Genomic DNA, 20,701 nt, shown 5'->3' on the forward strand with positions numbered 1-20,701 from the left:
GACAGATGCAGTATATCTAAGCAAAGGAGAGACAAACCCCTTTAACAAGATACCATCCCCATATGCTGTAAAACCAAGTCTCTTGCTGGGACTCTTGGCCTTTACCCCACACTCAGTTACAGGGTGTACCTCTCGTGGTGCAGTCCTGGACCCAGAGCCCACAGATACATCACCAGGGCAGTACTAGCTGTCCACTTGTCTGCAGCATCCCACCTGCTGGCCGCTGGCTACTCCTCCTACCGATCGCCTGCCGGTCGCGCCGTCCATCCAGCCGCTGCTGCTCCTCCTACTGGCCGCCTGATGGTCGCCGTCGTCCACCGCTCCTCCTACTGGCCACCTGATGGTCGCCGTCGTCCGCTGCTCCTCCTACTGGCTGCCCGCCGGTCACCGTCGTCTGTCGCTCTTCCTACCGGCCGCCTGCTGGTCACTGTTGTCTGCTGCTTTTCCTACCAGCCACCCGCCAGTCACTGTTGTCCGCTGCTGCTCCCTTACCGGCCGCCCACTGGTCGCGCTGCTGGAGGATCGCCCTGAAGCAGAACCCTGTGATTTCAGCTCTGCTTGGCCTCAGCTGCCACTCTGTGATTTCAGCTCTGTGTGGCCTCAGCTACCACTCTGTGATTTCAGCTTTTAATATCTCCAGTGTGGAGTTTCATGAAAACCCTAGTATCCAGCTCTGTCTTTCAATAGGTGGGAAGGACTAGTCAAACCAGGCTTATTGCTATATGGCCAAGGTACTCAGCAAGCTGGCTCAACTAATACCCCTCCCCTACTGCCTTACAGTACTTTAAACCAGGGAGCCCTGTGTAATCAATGTCTTATGCAGCTATGGCAACTGCCCTGTCCCCCACAACAACACAGAGCATTGGTGAGGTCCCACAACTCCCACACTGAGTGTCAGCATAAATTGTGATTTTACAACAATGTGTTTACAATAGACAAAATCTCATGGCTTACTTGCTACCCATTAGGCTTTGCCTGAAAGGTATCACACATGCACCCCTTTGCATTCTCATGCAAATGATCTCTGGGAGACACAATCCTCCCAGCCTTCAGCAGCATTGCATTCCTGCTGCCACATTCCTTCCAGTCAGATTAAGAAATAGCAGAATTTTATATTTGGAAGATCACAGATTTCTATTAGAGAAAGCAGGGAGTGTTCTCATAAGTCCTAACTACAAAAACCTGTACATGAGACAGTCAGCTGATGTAAATTGGCAAAGCTCCACTGAAGTCAGTGAATTTACACTGATCTATACCAACTGAGGATCTGGCCCATGACTTTTTTCATTTGATCTTCATCTTTAGGGGGGTGAAGTGAAAATTTTCTGCTATATTTCACTGGCTCAGACAAATTCTGCCCATCTTCTTCTAATACTAATACTACTATTGACATTCTGATGTTATGACATTCTTTTTTTGTTTCAAAAGACCTTTTCCATGCCTAATGAAGAAGAGCAAAGATACATGATCAATGGTGTCTGCCTGCTTTTTGTCCTGGTTGGAGCTGTATCATTTTTCACACAGTTCCTTCAGGTAATGAAAATTCATTAAACTTCTGCTTTGCTAGTTTCTCTTCATGTCTATTTGTTGTGGATGTCTGCATAATAAAACTATTTGTTTTTATACATACCAGGGATACACATTTGCAAAATCTGGTGAGTTGCTTACAAGACGATTAAGGAAAATGGGGTTCCAAGCTATGCTAGGGCAAGAGATTGGTTGGTTTGATGATCACAGAAACAGTCCTGGTGCCCTGACTACAAGACTTGCAACAGATGCATCGCAGGTTCAAGGGGTAAGAAACCCTATATTAGGAATTATTTTACTCTGTGCTAATTACTTCGTTATTATGATATATGATGTCATAAGAATTATCTAGTGTACAAATAGTGTATAGTATATCTAGTGTGTAAATAGTAGTATAAATATATATTTAATCCTCATTGTCTCTACTCTCACTCTATCTATATGAGTGTACTATCTGTTATAGACTGGCACAGTGATCAGTTACTCTCCATATAAAAAACTAAATGCAGCACTAGAGACCGATTCTGTTCTCCAGTGTACAAGTGTAAACAGATGATTCTTTAAAAGTCAGTAAAGTTACCACGACTCACCCATATAACTGAAAGATGAAGTGAGGGTATGTATGGTCTTTCATTTCTCATTCCCAAAGCAGGAGTTTTGCCATAAGCACTAAATGCAGATTTCTGAAGTGCATCACGGTCATTTTCAACCAAATTCATCAGTGGTAGTATCTGATTAAACAGAATTTTAGAGATCTACAATTTTAGTGCCTTTGAGATCTGTGCGTGCCTTACAGTAGCTGTGTAAGAGTATGCTTGTGCCTGCACTCTACATAGAAACAAAACCATAGCTGTGAAACGAACAAAGTCAATAACTTTTCCCAACTCTTCAGTTTAGTTTCAGTTCAGTTCTGTTATTAATAAGCGGTCAAATGAACCTCAGCTGGAATTTATTAATCAATGATAATTAGCCAAGGAGTAACACAACACAATACAAAACATAGGAAGGGTAGCATTACCAAACCAGTGTGAAAACTGGACAAATTACTGCTTTGAGGTCTCCCAGAATTAGTGCTGATCTGCCAGTGAGCAGTAAAAGCAATCCAGCTGATCTGAACAGGATATTTTAACAAAATGATATTACTTCATGTTGGAAAAAAAATCTCTTCAAACAGCTTCAGGCAGAGTTGGTAACCCTAGTTACTGCAGATCAGTTCTCTCCTGTCGAACGCCCAGGAACTCTGCTCTTTTTATACTTGTTCAAGACAAGGAAAAAAATCTTTCCCTTTCTGATCTACTGCAAGAGATCCTTTTATAGCATCTCAGCTTACCTAATCAATGAGCTAAAGAGCTGATCTATTCTTTTATGAAACCTTAGCTTATCTGTCCTGATGATAGAAAACATCTGTGGCACCAAGTAATTCTTAATAAGCTAAAACCATCTCTCAGTGGGTCATTATCTCATCAGTCATTGAGACACTATCTCATCCAGCAAAAGTGGTCCCCTATTCGACATTGGGATATATTCTTCACAGGTCAACAGGATCAGGGTAAAAATATTACAGACATTACACCATTTAGTCACACAGTAGACTTAACCTAAGGATACAGTCCCTAGGTACAAAATATTTAAGTTCATGCTTAAAATATCATGGGATTTTATACACAAAGAGTCACAAGGATTTTGACTCATCTGCTAACAGTCCCACCTTTTCTGCCTCGTTTACCAGTCCTTGCAATACTAAACTACTTGATGTTCTAGTTAGTGCATTCAGGATGGATAAATGGTGTTTTAATAAACTATGCAAGCAACAATACAAACATAACACAACTAAACCTAACAATGTTTGTATAAACAACAGACCCCTTAAAAGTAATTTCTATGTATATATTAGAAATAAATATGTCCAAATCACCATTGTATAGTAAGTCTTCCACATCTTTATACATGCTGTTGGTAATTTGAACAACATAAGGGCCGTTTCTACACATGCCACTTTTTCCAAAAGTGGAATGCTAATAAATGACCCAAAAATGCTAATGAGGCGCAGATTTAAATTTCCAGCACCTCATTAGCATATGGTCACATGATTTGGAGTCCAGAAAAAGGTCTTCCGGACTCCAAAACAGTGTGTAGAGGCACAGCCCTTGAGGGATCCCCTGGAAGGAAATCCTCCTATCGAAAGCCCCTTCTTCCTGAAAATTTCCTTCTGGGAGATCCGCGGGAGTGGCACCCTACACGCTGATTTGGAGTCCAGAAGAGCTCCCTCTGGAGTCTGAATCATGTGACTGAATGCTAACGAGGTGCTGCAAATTTACATCCATGCCTCATTAGCATTTTTGGGGCCATTTCTTAGCATGCCACTTTCGGAAAAAGTGGTGTGTGTAGAAACAGCCAAGTCTATTTTCAGGCTAGTAATGTTTTCAGATTTAAGGTCAGTGGATCAGTAATAGGTTTCCAACATCTTTTTTCAATGGTTGGGTTCGCTTTGACTAATAATTTCATTCTGAAAGGCTGGTACATGCATAATTGTAGTTTTTCCAATAATATTATATGCACGAGATGCAAAACAAAAATTTGGGTTGGTGACATTGCATGCAAGGTTTTCCTGAAGAAATCTATAGTCCCAGAACCAGCAAGGATCGGGAAATTCCCTTGCAGCTCCTTCTAAAGGAAACTCTTAAAACTAGATCCTCTGGACCTAATCAGGCATTGGAGCTTAGATCTCAGAGATCAGTCTCGGCTTCTGTGACTGCCAATGGCACCAAGCATCTGAAGGTTCCAAGAAGCCACAACCCTTATGAGGCCTGGATTTGGTTTCTGCAACTGTCTCAGTCAAATCTCTGTGGCTACATATATCTGAAAGATTGGTAGATCTGAACTTTCATTCCAGAAGGGAAATCAAGAGACAGTTTGGCCATCCTCACTGATTCCCCAATTTCTACCTTGCAGCTATGTGACCCCAACAGAACCCTATGGTTCCCGTTTCCATTTCCAGACCCAAGAAGATGGAATTGATCAGCATGTCAGAACTAGAGCCAAAAGCGTCTTCAGTTCCAGTTGTTGCAGCACTAATGAAAAAAAATCATAGAAATGGACCGGCCACTGTTAGCTGTGCCAGTTCTCATAGATCAGAGCTGCTGGATCTGACAAGGCTTCTCAAGTTCCAAAGTAGAGAAAAGTTCCAGCTCCAGGGAAAGGGGGTTGATTTGTTTGTAATGCTGGATTCAAGATTGCCCAAATCAACAGACCCGTTGTCAGTCCCCTGTTGGTTCTGGCTTGATTCCAGAGAGTCCTGGCATGGTGACAGCACAAATTCACTTTTGAACTCTGGTTCATGTGTACGATTCAAATGTGACATGCAAGGTTTCTAAACGAAGGCATGTTTCTCTGATCCCATGGTCGTCTTCCTTGCCTCATTCTGGAAGAGCAGACAAAAAGTTGTTGCTGGCCTTTTCCTGGAACACCCTATGCTTCGTCCTCCTACAAGCTCTACCAGGTCTCCACAGAGAGATGGGGCACCATACTGCCCACTGCATCTGTTGTTATTCCCAGTGCACTCTAAGATTCCAGACCTGGTTCTTTATTGTGAGAAAGTTAGAGGACAAATGTAAAGACCTGTGGTTCATTTCATGATGGCCTGTGGGGTCTGTCTTCTGTAAGCATACTCCCAAATCCAAAGTCATGGGGAAATTGGCCGTTCTGGAGTCTGTGCGTTTATAGGGACCAGCTCCAAAAATTATCCTCCACATGGATGGAAAGGTAATATGCCATCTACAGAGGATCTGGTAATCCAGAGATCCTTGGGACCCATCTCCTTTAGATTCATTGTCACTGAAGAAAATTATGCCAGAAATGCTGTCCAAGGACGAAAATGAGGAGATAGTTCTTCTCTTTGAGCAGGAGCTTATGAAACCAGACTTCAAAACTGATTGATTACTGGATGAAGATGACATTCAGGTCCACAGTTTGGTGGATTGCATGGTCACTTTTGTCACCTTTTTCTGGCTTCTCCTAACCATCCTTCCAAGAATACAAGTAGCCACTACACCACTCTGCATGATGTCCACTTTCAATCTACCTGCAGCAGTCTACCTGCATTATATTCACTTTACATCTATCGGCAGTCTCTCAAGAGACTTCTAACCTGGTGTTTAATATTGTTGGCATTAGGGTTTATATAGCCCATTATGATCACTTCTTTGTTATTCAAAGATAAATAAATGCATAAAAATAAATATTTGGGTCAAATTCAGCATATTGATGCACATAAACAGCTTTCATGGAAGTCAAAGGGGGTCATTTAAATGTTAAACATTCACCCCTAAATTACATGATATTGACTTTTATTACCATTTTTAGGGATCGTTTTTTTTTTACTAGTCCTTGGAAAGGTCCATGGGTCAGGGAATATTTGAGAATTCATCCTTCAGTCTTTATTTTGACAAAAATTGTCATTTAACTTCAATGGGAAACAGACCAGATAGACTGGGCACGTATTTATGCCAGTGCTCAGCAACCTTTATCACCTTGTGGCACACTTCAGCACTCATTATAATTTCATGCCACACCCAATATATATAAAACTTAATCACCTCCCTCTCTCTCAGAGCAGGCACCCTCAGCACCCACTGAAAATATATTCTAACCCAATCCACCATCCCTCTCCCAGAGCCAGGCACCCCTAGGCCCTGCCACACTAACTTGATGCTGGTGACTCACCAGACCCACCACCACTGCTGCTGCCACCCCAGAGTTGCTGCCACTACTGCCACCACACAGGTCTCCCACCAAGTGATGGGGCACCTGTGCAGAGCAGCGGACGGCACTCCTGGCGTGCAGGTCTGGTCGTGGAGCACTGAGCTATGTGGCCAATTTAAATATGCCAGTCCATGCTGTGTTATTTTAATACCTGACATACACTAAGTTTGATAGGAAGGTATTTTATTGTGCTGTGAAGGATATATGATGATTGATACCGTAGGAATACAATTCAGTAACCTACTTTTGTTTTATTTTAAGGCTACTGGATCTCAGATCGGAATGATTGTCAATTCCTTAGCCAACATTGGAGTGGCCATTATCATTGCTTTCTACTACAGCTGGAAACTAAGTCTAGTCATAATGTGTTTCCTGCCCTTTTTAGCCTTATCTGGAGCTGTGCAGGCTAAAATGTTGACAGGGCTTGCCTCACAGGACAAAAAAGCTATGGAAAAGACCGGACAGGTACATTTTTTGAAAACTAATGTTAGGTTAACAGGTATTTGGGGAGAAGGAGTTGTCAGTCATAACTCACACAGTTGGAATTATAACAGACAGAAAGCCGTGCTAGTCTACATACTATCAAAACAAAAAAGCAGTCAAGTAGCACTTTAAAGACTAACAAAATAATTTATTCAGTGATGAGCTTTCATGGGACAGACCCACTTCTTCAGATCATAGCCATACCAGAACAGCCTCTATATTTAAGGCACAGAGAACCAAAAATAGTAATCAAAGTTGACAAATCAAAAAGGAATTATCAAGATGAGCAAATCAGAGAGTAGAGGGGCAGAAGAGGGGGTGAGGAGTCAAGAATTAGATTAAGCCAAGTATGCAAAAGAGCCCCTATAATGACCCAGAAAATTCACATCACGGTTCAAACCATGTGTTAATGTGTCAAATTTGAATATAAAAGAGAACTCAGCAGCCTCTCTTTCAAGATTGTTGTGAAAATTCCTCTTCAGTAAAACACAGACTTTTAAGTCCTTAACAGAATGGTCCACTCCATTAAAATGCCGACTAACAGGTTTGTGGATTAGGAGTGTTTTATGTCTGTTTTGTGCCCATTAACTCTTTGTCTAAGAGAGTTTGAAATTTGTCCAATATACAAAGCATCTGGGCATTGTAGGCACGTGATGGCATATATGATGTTAGTTGAGGAACATGAGAATGTGCCTGTGATTCTGAATAACCTGGTTAGGGCCATTGATGGTATCTCCAGAATAGATATGTGGACAAAGCTGGCAGCGGGCTTTGTTGCAAGGAAAAGTTCCAGGACTGGTGTTTCTGTGGTATAGACCGTGGTTGTGGGTGATAATCCTCATAAGATTGGGAGGTTGTCTGTAAAAGAGAACAGGTGACTTTCCCAGCTTTACAAGTATACTTGGGCTCTGACTTCCTCCTCAAAAGGGTTGTCAAAAGACAGTAAAATGTGAGCCTCTAATTTCCATCCCTTTTCTTGTTAGGTTTGAAAATGCAGATCTGAAGGTGCCCTCTTGCACTCTTAGGCTACATCTACACAAGACGCTTCGGCTGACAGAAGTCACTGTTGGAAGGGATTTTCCAGCAAAATGTCCTTCCACGCATTGCATCTACACATAAAAGCAGATTGAAAGAACAATCTGCTCTGTTGACAGAGAGCAGCCAGACTGCCTGGCCATCTCTCAACAGAGTGGCCCCGGAGCATCTATATGGCTGTTCTGTCAACAGAACGTTGCTGAGAGAGGTGTTATACCTGAATGGGGAGAGGTATAACGCTACCAGCAGATGTTCCAGGTTTTGTAGACAAACTATGGACAAAGTGCATTTTGTGTGTAGATGCGCCACATTTTTTTCCGACAAAAGCCCAGTTTTGCTGGGAAAAGTCTTCTAGGAAAACTAAAAAAGTCATGTTTGTACACATCATGAATTAAAATAAGTACCACCTCATAACACTGATAACACTAGTTCAGACAGACATCCAAACTTTATCAAGAATTAATGCTGACTATTCACTCGTTCACAAAGGCTAAATTATTTACAGCAAGTGATCGATCAAAATACCTTCTTGTAATTGATGTAGAGATAGAAACTTGACAAATGACCAGAGTGTCAGCCATTACTCAGTGGAACGACACCAAGGCCAGGAAGAGAAGGGCATTCAATAGCACTGGCAATGACTGATTATGTTTGGAGATAGTTTTCTAATTTATTCAATAGCATAGCAGCCAAATACAAAAAGGTCTATTAACGTCTTTTCTACAAATGATTGCTTATCTGCTATTTTAAAATGCAGAACAAACATAGTCTGAATGATCAGGTTCACAGTGCTTGTTTCCTCTCCTTCAGGGTACATGCTAAACATACCAGGACTAATTGTTCTCACTGGCCTAGAAAAAGAACAATGGAAAACTGACCTAAAGCATTTCTAAATATTCATATTGAGGTCACTTACTCTGTACTGTGTGCAGAATGCTTCCCTCAGCAAGGAAACAAAATTTAGTAAACATATCTAGAGATAAGAGAAAGCAAAACAGACTGAGCTATTGCAGTTGGCAAGCAAGTGACAACAAGCACCTATAAACATGACAAACCAGTAAACTGAAATACACAAAACAAATGGAGTGAAGCAATCATCTGCTGTAGAGAATAAACTCAGTATATCACCCAGTGATGAAAACATAGCTCCGCTGGGGGGCTGAGACTTGAATTTTACAGGTAAACTTGAACTTTACAGGTAACAAATCTTGACTCTAATCCATACAACCGACAGGAGTTTCAAAGAAGATTCTAAAGCAGAGAAAAAGCAAATGAATAACCACTTCATACTCTGCATTATATTATTATACTGTATATTAGCATATAGTCAGGCCTGGGATTACTCTTTATCTACTCTCTGGCTGAAATCCCGGTCCCACCGAAGTTAACGGGCAATTTGCTATTGGTGCCAGCATGGTAAGGATTTTACCCTCATCTGTATGTTCCATCGAGACATTTTTTTTCTTGAACATGAACCAGCAAGATAGTAGTGGAAGAGATTAAGTAGTAAATTTAGCTGCCTTTAATATAGAAAAAGTTTAGATTCTGACGAAAGAGAGCTGGCAGGTACCCTTTCTCCCATGATCACTGGCGTACGAAAAAGAAAAAGAAAAAAATAGAGAAGAATTGAAATTAAAAAATGAATGTACAAATAAAAAATAGCTATTTTTCACCTGTGGTTAACACCAACCTTCCCATTGTACCATACGTTTAAATTGCTAAACATTATGGCATACTCTGCGTGGCTTTGTTTAGCTACAGATTACTGTCTAAAATGCCATTGACAAGACCATGTTCATGCTTAGATCTATATTACAAACCACTAGGCTTATGTTCAGATGAATACAGGTCTCCCTGCACAACACAGAAATATTTTGGAGATGTTTCAGCCAATGAAAGGGGCTGCCAGAACAACCACACTTCTTTGTTTGGAGATGGACACATTTTATTATAAAGCAACAGCTGTGTCAGTTCTATATAAAAAGTGAAATTCACTCAAGTGGGAGAACCCAAGCAGGGCCATCCACAGTATGAATGTTTAGCAGTAGCCTAGTCTGAAGAGGGTTGACTTCAGAAAAGGTCTTGTTTGAAATTTGGTTCAGTTCCTATTGTATCTCAACCAGTTCACACATCATTAGTTTCTATAATGTGCCAAACAATCATGTTGCCCTCCCACCAAAAAGTTAGGTAGAGATTTTCAGAATGATTCCTGTGTGTTTTACCTGTGACCTCTTCTTTCTTCTTCAGATTTCCAGTGAAGCCCTCTCTAACATTAGGACTGTAGCTGGAATAGGGAAGGAAAGAAAGTTTATTGAAGCCTATGAAGAACAGCTGAAAATCCCATATAGAGCCGCAGTCAAGAAAGCAAATGTTTACGGACTCTGCTTTGGCTTTTCCCAATGTATAGTGTTCATAACCAATTCAGTCTCTTATCTGTATGGAGGATTTTTAGTGGCAAATGAAGGACTTCATTATAGCTATGTGTTCAGGTAAGAAGACACCGGCAGACAGCAACATAGTCTTCTGCGGAAGTTTTTTGGTTACAATAAAATTCACAAATGTACATAACCCCAAGGTAAAAGGTTTCCTACTTGACTGCAGGGTGATTTCTGCCATTGTGACTAGTGGAACTGCTTTGGGAAGAGCTTCTTCATATACTCCAAACTATGCTAAAGCAAAAATCTCTGCTGCACGTTTTTTTCAACTGGTGGATCGGCTTCCCCAGATCAGTATTTACAGTGATGGAGGGGAAAAGTGGGTAAGAGCTGAGATGAGCAATTCAGGAAATGTCATTATTCCGCTCAGTATTGTAGAGCTTGAAACCTCAATTATGGCCAATTCCATACACACTGCTGTTGGTGAACAAGGTGAGGTGACATCAGAATACTAGCTCTATATCCTTGGCTTTTGGGAAGTACTGTGCTTTAATTTAAGCATGGGGCATGCTGTTCAGTTATGCCCAGTCTCTAGGAAATTTCACCCTGAGTATCAGTAAAGGATGAGTAGATTTTAATAACTGATCTCAGAGTTGAAAGTTAGATGGGATTCATTGGATAATGAGATTTTCTTCCACCTCCACAACACCGCACTAAATCCAGTTGAGTTCAGTAACTAACAATGGTTATAATCTGCTGCTTCTTGTAGGAGCACATCACAGAAACATCAAATATGTCATTAGGTGGCACCTCTGTTGTCAGTCAAAACCTCTGAATGGAGCTGGAAAATGTAGAACCTTCTCAGCTCAAGGCAACTGGGCAGTACGGTGTGGGTAAACTTATATTGGTAGAATGAGTACAGCAGCAAAGTTATGGCTAAATAGAAGATCCCCATCCCAGGAGAAAGCCTGTCAGTCTTCCAGCTCGTCAATCTACAGGGTTATTTCACAAGTACTTAAATCACTCACAAAAACTAATATTGGAAACAAGAGTCATATTTGACTTTTTTCACTCTTTATAATTCAGTTCTCAGTACTTTCTTTCTCACTTTTTCACCAGGACAATTTTAAGGGGAGCATTGAATTTATCAACTGCAAGTTCACATATCCTTCACGGCCTGATGTGCAAGTTTTGAATGGCCTGTCAGTGTCTGTACAACCTGCACAGACACTTGCATTTGTTGGAAGTAGTGGATGTGGCAAAAGTACCAGTGTCCAGCTTCTGGAGCGCTTTTATGACCCTGAGAAAGGACGTGTGGTAAGCAGCTTTTGCTATTTGGATCATTTTAATGCTTGGTATCTGCAGAAATTTTCACATTCAAAACTTCTTCTCCCATGTCACACAGGAGATCACTAAAGCATCACTAAGTAACGTTTGTACACCTGAGTGGATTTTTCAATCCATCCATAATAACTTTCTCAATCTTTCCTCAAATGCGCAGTCTGAAGTGCTGCAATGATCCAACTAAAGTTGATGAACCTTAGCTTTGATGCTCAGTGACGGACATAGAAAGGCTTTAAAGGGAGGTAACACATCTCTCTACAGAAATCCTACCACCCAGATGGGCCTGGCATCATGAAGAGGAGCACCTTCCCTTTCTTACACCCTGATGTCCAGTTTGGCCACCCAGAATCCACATAGCACAAGTGTAGCGGCATCTGAGAAGGTTAGGAAGGAAAATTCCCTGCCTTCGATTAGGACAGGGAGAGTCACACTCATAAGACTTACCTCTTCAAGGAAACCTGCTGGGAATGAGCTGGACCTTGCTTTTTTAATCAATCTTCGTAACAGCAAAAGTGTCATTGAAATCAGTGGGAGCTTTGAGTAAGAACTGAGCAGTTAAGGTCCATATATCAGGATATAAGTGATGAAATCTGATTAAAAGTCAATGCATACAGCTCTGAGTAAAGCCACTTGGTCACAATGAGTGTACAAACATTTTATGCCTGGTGTTGTCCAATGAGAGAATGTGGCATGTACATTGACCTCCTTGAACCTGTATAATTCCATAGATTTCAAGGCCTGAAGGGACCCTTTTTAATCATTCAGCTTGACCACCTGTGTAACATAGGTCATAGAATTTCATCTAGTAATTCCTATGTCATCAGAGCCAGACCAGCAGGGCCCAGCTGGTGGGTGGGGCCCAAGGCAGCATGCTGAAAATGGGGTCTAGCTGGTGGATGATGGAGTCAATTGGCGCACGAGGGCTCTAAAGCCCTGGCGCCCAAGGCAATTGCCTTTCCCGAAGGCCAGGACTGTGTGTCATACCCATAACTTCTGAATCTGTTAGAGAATTTAGATTTAAAAATTTTGAGTGCCTAAGAATCCACCACATCACTCAATAAATTGTTCGTGTGGTTAGTTGCTGTCATTGCTGAAAATGTGCACTTTCTGTCCAGTCTGAGTTTATGTAGGTTCAGCTGGTAGCCTTGGTCTTCTGACGCCTTTGCCTGCTAGACTAAAGAGCACACTGCTATCACAATTTTTCTCCCCATGTAGGTACTACAAAATGTAGCTTATTTTTCAGGGTGCCTTGGGCAACCAAAATACTCACACACAGACTTAACTTTTGGTAGTTAACCATTCCAGGTGACTTCAATAGGTTTAGTCACATGCATAATGTCAAGCATGGGTTTAACTGGATCAGAGACACACCCAGTACATGTTTATTTGCCAAGAACAAAAAAGCTAAATCTACACCAGAAGTCAGCAACCTTTCTGAGGTGGAATGCTGAAATTTGACCTTCTGACCTCTATGTACAGTCTGAGCGCTTGTGATATTTTTTCAAGGCACTAATAGTCCTACTTACAACAGCTTCATTAATACATAAATTAAGATGCAGAGCTTTACCATTTAAATGGTGGTTGGTAGCATTAGCTGGTCTTTTGTTCATCCACAGGCAGCAAGGCTTTGAGCAAGCCCTGAGCAGCATCAGGGAGGAGGGCAGCACTGAGCTCCTGCCTTGCATGCTGATGAAACTTGGCTCACATATCACTCTTGGCATGCATGCCAGGGGGTTCTGACCCCTGATCTAAACAGTATTCTCATTCCAGTTACTTAAAGTAGCATGCTGTCATGCAGACTTTACTTCACAAAGGCTACGTCTACACGTGAACGCTACATCGAAATAGCTTATTTCGATGAATAACGTCTACACGTCCTCCAGGGCTGGCAACGTCGACGTTCAACATCGACGTTGCGCAGCACCACATCGAAATAGGTGTTGCGAGGGAACGTCTACACGCCACAGTAGCACACATCGAAATAAGGGTGCCAGGCACAGCAGCAGACAGGGTCACAGGGCAGACTCAACAGCAAGCCGCTCCCTTAAAGGGCCCCTCCCAGACACACTTGCACTAAACAACACAAGATCCATAGAGCCGACAACTGGTTGCAGACCCTGTGCATGCAGCATGGATCCCCAGCTGCAGCAGCAGCAGCCAGAAGCCCTGGGCTAAGGGCTGCTGCACATGGTGACCATAGAGCCCCGCAGGGGCTGGAGAGAGAGCGTCTCTCAACCCCTCAGCTGATGGCCGCCATGGAGGACCCCGCAATTTCGATGTTGCGGAACGCGCAACGACTACACGGTCCCTACTTCGACGTTGAACGTCGAAATAGGGCGCTATTCCCATCCCCCATGGGGTTAGCGGCTTCGATGTCTCGCCGCTTAACGTCGATGTTAACATCGAAATAGCGCCCAACACGTGTAGCCGTGACGGGCGCTATTTCGAAGTTAGTGCCGCTACTTCGAAGTAGCGTGCACGTGTAGACACGGCTAAAGTCATATTTATTTAAAGCCTTGTTATTGTAACTATTTATTTTCAGCAAGAGCTGTTCATTCTCTGTATGCTGCGGTTCTGAATGATGTATCTCTTTTTTTTGTTTTACTGGTAGTTAATAGATGGCCATGATACCAAGAAAGTAAATGTACAGTTTCTTAGATCTAAAATTGGAATAGTGTCTCAGGAGCCAGTGTTATTTGACTGTAGCATTGCTGATAATATTAAATATGGTAATAACACCAAAGAGATCACGATGGAAGAAGTTATAGAAGCAGCAAAGAAGGCCCAGCTGCATGACTTTGTTATGTCCCTTCCAGATGTAAGTACACACTATTTGCAAGTAACTAAAAAACTGATTAAAAAAAAAAAATAAAACAGATGCCCTGATGGGGGCCAAGTAGAGACTACAAAGGACAGCTCAGGAAGGCAACAGATTTGTTACAATGAGATTTCTCACCACAGCAAACTAGACCTATCCATGGGCCAACACTGTGTTTTACATTCTCAGATCTCAGGGGGCGGGGTGGCTGGGTGGATGGAGAATAGCATTACGTTGTTTTTGTTGTGATTTGTTTCATGGGGACTGACTTTTTTTAAAAACACGTGTTGGGCAAACACTTGACAAATTAAATAACCAACAGAAAGCTCTGTTTTCTGAATTTAGAACTCCAATAGGAGACAGGAAGCAAATGTCTAGGCATAACAAAACAAAAAGTGGAGAAGGCAAGGTTTTGTGGACTCAGGGCCCACACCCCAGAGTATTGTTCTAGTTTATGCATTGTTGTGATTGCAAACATGCTCATTTAGGAATAAAATTTCCCCTGTTGTATATTTTTCAGAAATACGAAACTAATGTCGGGGCTCAAGGATCCCAGCTTTCTCGTGGGCAAAAGCAACGCATCGCTATAGCTCGAGCCATCATACGAGATCCTAAAATTTTATTACTAGATGAAGCAACATCTGCTTTAGACACGGAAAGTGAAAAGGTAAATGTGTAATAAAAGAACAGGGAGATTCAGTATAATTATCTAGGTGTGTTCTTGTAAAAGAAATGTCCATAGTAATGATTGATCTTCTGTCTGGTACAGAAATTTTGGAAAAGTACTAGAAAAAAAAGAGACCCTATTATCACAGTCAGTATTTGTTCTTGGAGTAAATTTAGCTGTAAAACACTATTTATGATGGTCTAATATGTAAAAATACAAAACCAACCAGCAGGGGACTGGACTCAAGGACCTCTCAAGGTTCCTTCCAGTTCCATGATATGACCTTTTTTATAGGGGAAGAGAACAGCTTAGTTGTTAGACCATTGGCCTTGTAAACCCAGGGTGCAGCCCGATGCAGCCTTGACCCACAGTTTGAGAACTGCTGGTACAGAGTAAACAGGGGGTCTCCATTCCAGCTGGCACATTTTCATTCTGATACTTTGCCTATTGTTGACAGACTGTGCAAGCTGCATTGGATAAAGCCAGAGAGGGACGGACCTGCATTGTCATAGCACATCGGTTGTCTACAGTTCAAAATTCGGATATCATAGCTGTCATGTCTCAAGGCGTTATTGTTGAAAAGGGCACTCATGATGAACTGATGGCCAGGGAAGGTGCTTATTACAAACTCGTCACCACTGGAGCACCCATTAGCTGATTGACTATGGGGTCTGAGTAAACTTGAAAGATGGCATTTTTCTAACTGAGACCTCTAAAGTAGGTATGGAAATATTGGTACCCTTTTGATTTATTACATGGTACAAAACTGTCTGTCATAGTTACATGGGAAACTATCAAGCCTAAAATGTATCTGGCCTTGCGGAGTAAGCAAACTCTGTCGGATCAAACATGGTAACTACAGAGTAGGCTGATTTGTTCAGAAGGTAGCCTCACCCATTGTGTAGTGGACAGAAAGAAATTTCCTGGAAAGGAAGCCTTTAAGTGGGGAGAGCAACAAAGGGTCCTTTGGCACCTTATAGACTAACAGAAAAGTTTTGAGCATGAGCTTTCATGAGCACAGACTCACTTCATCAGATGCCGGTCAATGAAGTGATGAAGTGAGTCTGTGCTCATGAAAGCTCATGCTCAAAACTTTTCTGTTAGTCTATAAGCTGCCACAGGACCCTTTGTTGCTGTTACAGATCCAGACTAACACGGCTACCCCTCCGATACTTTAAGTGGGGAGTTCAGGTAAAAATGGCTTTGTAGTACAGCTGCACAGTGCCTGACTGGATTGACTAAATGTCAATCAAGGAAGAAACTGCCCTGCATATTAGCCTGCTGCAGCTTCGACTGCTTCTTTTGGTAAGTTAGAGGGCTAAAACAATACCAGGGGGATGATGCTATATTTTATTTTAGTGGTGGGATCATGTATTTCTTAACATGAAGGTTTTACAGACAGAATTAAAATAGATACTGTCAGTGTGGTTCTATAACTCTGCCCCTGCCCTTTGTCTCTTATCTATGTGGATTGTGATCTCTTTTGGGTGAGGACTGCCTTATACTGTGTGTTTGCATAGTGCCTAGGACCATGGGACCCTGATTTATATTGGAGGATGTAATGATACTGTGAAACAAATAAAAATAGTAATAAGTAAGCTTCATGCCACTATGGTAAAGAGATTGAGAAGAGAAATAGATGCTAGTAAAAATTAGTTCTTTAAATTAGCCACTTGATTAAATGCTCTCAACTAATTGATCTGAATATGAATAAATAGTCAAAGCAAGTAACAACAATTATTTTTCAATGTTATTTCTTTCCTACCTTAAAATTGTCTTAGCTAAACAGAGAATATCATATTCTCATCCCTGGAGACCACATGATGCCATTTCTTTTTAAGGAGAACTTAAAAGATTTTCAGTCTTATAGATCAAGGAAAATGTTCACAGTTATATTAGGCTGGGTTGACCTTTTTACATATCATGCTTCAAAGCATAAGCCAAATACTAAGTGAAGGGTAAGAACAAATTTCCTCTGGAGTTATAAGTTATTCTGTAATTTTTCATTTTGAGATTTATTCCACTTTTCTCCAAAGTTTTCTTTCCTTTCTTTTTTTTTTTTGGCCTGCCTAATTATACTTTTACCTTTGATTTTTAGGTTTATGTTCCTTTATTTTTCTCACCAGAATTTCATTTCCAGTTTTATAAAGGATGCTTTCTTGCCTGTAATCAATTAATTTCCCCTGCTGTATGGTGGCATGATTTTGGGCCTCACTGGTTTCTTTTTAGTTGGGGTTATGCATTTAGTTTAAACCTCTATTATACTATTTTAAATAGTTTCCATGCAACTTGTAGGCATTTCACCTTTGTTACTGTTTCTTCTAATTTCCATTTAAATAGCTCCCCCATTTTTGTGTTATCAACTTATTTTGAAGGTGATACTGTGTTATTTCCCCCTGGCCCTACAAAATCACTTTGTGATTACTATGACCAAGAATTTCAGCCTTCATTTTGTTAAATTAAACAAGCTAACTGCTGCGTCTCCTCTCTTGAGATGGTTTGTCTATCCCGCTGATACAAAGGAAGTCAAAGCTAGAATGCTGGATGAGCTGGACTCCTGACCTGAAGTGGTATGACAGGTCCTCTGTTCGTAAGCTCCTCTTGATTTTAAGCACAGAGTAAATAATGTGCAAGAAGATTCACTCCTGGAGCTGATTTGTCTATTGAAAAACAGCCATCCTCCCTCTAGGGCAGGGGTTGGCAACCTGCGGCTCCAGAGCCACATGTGGCTCTTAGATAAGTCATTTGCAGCTCCAGGTGCTGCTGCTGCTGACACCTCTATGGCTTTTTACTGTGCCCCCTGACAAGAGCCCCCTGGGCAAGACCTGGCCACAGAGCTCGCCTCAGGTAGGCTCCCCACTCTGCTAGCCGATTGCCGACCCTGGGACACAAGAGAAGTCTGGGGTATGCGTGCCTGAGCCACACGTTCCTCTTTGAGCACTAAAATGCTTGGAGCTGTGGGAGCGCTGTGCACTGTTGTGTGTGCACGTGTCCTGCCCCAGCACTTCAAGGGAGAAGCACGTGGCAGCAGTGATGGTGGCAGCTCTGGTGAGTTCCAAGCTTTGGTTAACAGTGGGCGGGGGGTACTGTGGGTACCTGAGTCTTGAGGAGGGGAGAGGGGATTTAGTTAAAGTGGGGAAAGGGTTTGGGGGTGCCTGGCTCTAGAGAAGGGGAGGGGGGATTGCGTTAAAGCGAGCAGGGGCTGGGGAGCCTGCCTCTGGGGGTGAGGAGAGGGATTGGGTTAATGTGGGGGGGCAGAGATGGGGAGGGCCTGGCTTTGGAGGAGGAGGGGGGGGATTGGGTTAAAGTGGGGGGGGGGCTGGAAGTGCCTTGCTCTGGAGGATGGGAGGGGGGATTGGGTTAAACTGGGGAGGTCTGGGGGTACTTTTTTTTTTAAAAGGGGTACTTTTTAAGAAAAACAAAGAGGTTGAAAAACACTGGTGCAGAGTGTTGATGTGAATATTGCTCCTTCCTGCTTAAGAGCCTATCCCCAGGCACTGCGTTTTTCTTTTCCTCATTTGTTTTCCAACCCAGGGGTGAAAGTAACAAAATTTCTAACAGGCACAAATCATTGTGTTTGCTCTGTTCTTAAAATAGGGTTTACAAAACATACAATTTGACCTTATTTATTAAGGACTGTCTCGTAGTCAGGTGCACTGGAGCTCTTGAAGTATTGATTTTGTAACCAAATTTGAAAAAATGGCTCTTTTCACTGTTTAGGTTGCAGACTCTTGCTCTAGGTTTATGCCAAGGAGAGATTCAGTGATTGACAGCCAGGGCTCCATGAAACCCTAACAGTTGTGGCCACAGTTCATCTAAGTGCAGGGAGGGTTAGCCCAAGCTAGCTAACCAACCTTCTAAATTGAACTGTCCCCTTCTGAGCTTCTGAATACCATAGACATGGAGGGCAGACAACCTATTTAGTTTCACTAGCATTCTCCTGTTCTATTGATCACATTCAGGTATTCTGGTGTCTACTTAAATAATTGGGCCATTACCTCCTGGATGGAGAACCTTAAAGCCCTAAAGTACAGAGACCAATACATATTTAAGGCTGCATGTAAGAAATCTCCCTAGCAACAGCATTAATGGCAGATGGTTCAATAGCTGCTATGAGGTTTTCTGCCAAGACCATGCCATCCATATCGGTGGCCATGATTTCATCCATAGAAGATAGATACTACAGATGAGTCCTCTGCTCCTCTAGGCTACGTCTACACGTGAAGCCTACATCGAAGTAGCCTATTTCGATGTTGCGACATCGAACTAGGCTATTTCGATGAATAGCGTCTACACGTCCTCCAGGGCCGGCAACGTCGATGTTCAACTTCGACGTTGTGCAGCCCAACATCGAAATAGGCGCAGCGAGGGAACGTCTACACGCCAAAGTAGCACACATCGAAATAGGGCTGCCAGGCACAGCTGCACACAGGGTCACAGGGCGGACTAGCGCTTCCGGGGCAACAGCTAGCCGCTCCCTTAAAGGGCCCCTCCCAGACACACTCAGCCTGCACAGCACGCGGTCTGAGGAGCCATAGGCACGCAAACCTTGGGCGACGCAGTCATGGACCCCCAGCAGCAGCAGCAGCAGCAGCAGCAGCAGCAGCAGCAGCTAGAGGTCCACCCAGCCCTCCCGGCAGGAGCAGGGCTTGCCCTGACCCATGCCATGTGGGAGGCAGCTGAGCACCTCCTTGCCCCAGGGGAGGAGATGCCCCCAGGGCAGCAGGGCTCAACCCCTAACCCTGCAGCACCCCGCTCCACCCCCCCACCTCACACGCCGGCAGCTGTGGAGCTACCCCACCAGCACTGACTGGTGGGAGCGGCTGGTGCTTGGGGAGTGGGACGACGACCACTGGCTCAGGAACTTCAGGATGACCTGGCAGACATTCCTGGAGCTGTGCCAGTGGCTCACCCCCTCACTCAGGCACCAGGACACTGCCATGCAGCGTGCCCTCACAGTGCACAAACGGGTCGGCATCGCTGTCTGGAAGCTGGCCACTCCGGACAGCTACCGATCCGTGGGACAGCAGTTTGGTGTCGGAAAGGCCACCGTCGGGGCTGTCTTCATGGAGGTAAGCGAACCCACGGGGGGAGGCCAGGGCAGGGCAGGGGGGCCAGAGCAGGGGGGCCAGAGCAGGGCAGGGGGGCCAAGGCAGGGGGGCCAGAGCAGGGCAGGGCAGGGCAGGGCCACGCACACCCTGCTCACCCCTCATTGGTGCTGTCCCATGTGCTTTCTCTGCAGGTTGTGCGTGCCATCAACGCCATGCTCCTGCACAGGCTCGTGAGGCTGGGGGACCCAGATGCCACGATCGCCGCCTTTGCCACCCTGGGCTTCCCCAACTGCTTCGGGGCTCTGGATGGGACTCACATCCCCATCTGCGCCCCGCATCACAGTGGCGGACGATACCTCAATCGCAAGGGCTACCATTCTGTCGTCCTGCAGGCCTTGGTGGACAGCCGGGGACGTTTCCAGGACATTTACGTGGGCTGGCCTGGCAGCACCCACAACGCCCGGGTTTTCCGGAACTCGGGCCTGTGCCGCCAGCTGGAGGCGGGGACCTACATCCCCCAGCGGGAGATCCCTCTGGGGGACACCACCATGCCCTTCTGCGTCATCGCAGATGCGGCCTACCCCCTCCGGCCGTGGCTCATGCACCCCTACACGGGCCATCTCTCCGCTAGCCAGGAGCG

General features: G+C 43.7%; 2 protein-coding genes across 3 annotated transcripts in view; one reads left to right on the top strand and one right to left on the bottom strand.

Moving 5' to 3' along the window:
- ABCB11 (ATP binding cassette subfamily B member 11) overlaps positions 1-16,008 on the top strand; it is a 63,846-nt gene extending 47,838 nt beyond the window's left edge. The window contains exons 19-27 of the mRNA XM_075000643.1: positions 1,429-1,533; positions 1,634-1,795; positions 6,550-6,753; positions 10,054-10,295; positions 10,408-10,564; positions 11,301-11,498; positions 14,137-14,343; positions 14,864-15,010; positions 15,468-16,008. Coding sequence (XP_074856744.1) covers positions 1,429-1,533; positions 1,634-1,795; positions 6,550-6,753; positions 10,054-10,295; positions 10,408-10,564; positions 11,301-11,498; positions 14,137-14,343; positions 14,864-15,010; positions 15,468-15,668 — 1,623 coding nt within the window. The 3' untranslated portion in view covers positions 15,669-16,008. The remainder of the gene's footprint in view (positions 1-1,428; positions 1,534-1,633; positions 1,796-6,549; positions 6,754-10,053; positions 10,296-10,407; positions 10,565-11,300; positions 11,499-14,136; positions 14,344-14,863; positions 15,011-15,467) is intronic.
- The window catches only part of G6PC2 (glucose-6-phosphatase catalytic subunit 2), a 30,650-nt gene continuing 18,294 nt past the window's right edge, over positions 8,346-20,701 (bottom strand). Inside the window, exons 7-8 of one of the 2 annotated variants that reach the window (XM_075000645.1) lie at positions 10,029-10,090; positions 8,346-9,057 (exon numbers count right to left, since the gene is read on the bottom strand). In XM_075000645.1, the coding sequence (XP_074856746.1) occupies positions 8,999-9,057; positions 10,029-10,090 (121 nt within the window). In that variant the 3' untranslated portion in view covers positions 8,346-8,998. Of the gene's footprint in view, positions 9,058-9,353; positions 9,394-10,028; positions 10,091-20,701 lie in introns of those variants that run through there. The other variant, XR_012646332.1, reaches the window with a different exon arrangement.

This window comes from Carettochelys insculpta, chromosome 8 (genome assembly GCF_033958435.1).
Source record: "Carettochelys insculpta isolate YL-2023 chromosome 8, ASM3395843v1, whole genome shotgun sequence".
Taxonomy (NCBI): domain Eukaryota; kingdom Metazoa; phylum Chordata; order Testudines; family Carettochelyidae; genus Carettochelys; species Carettochelys insculpta.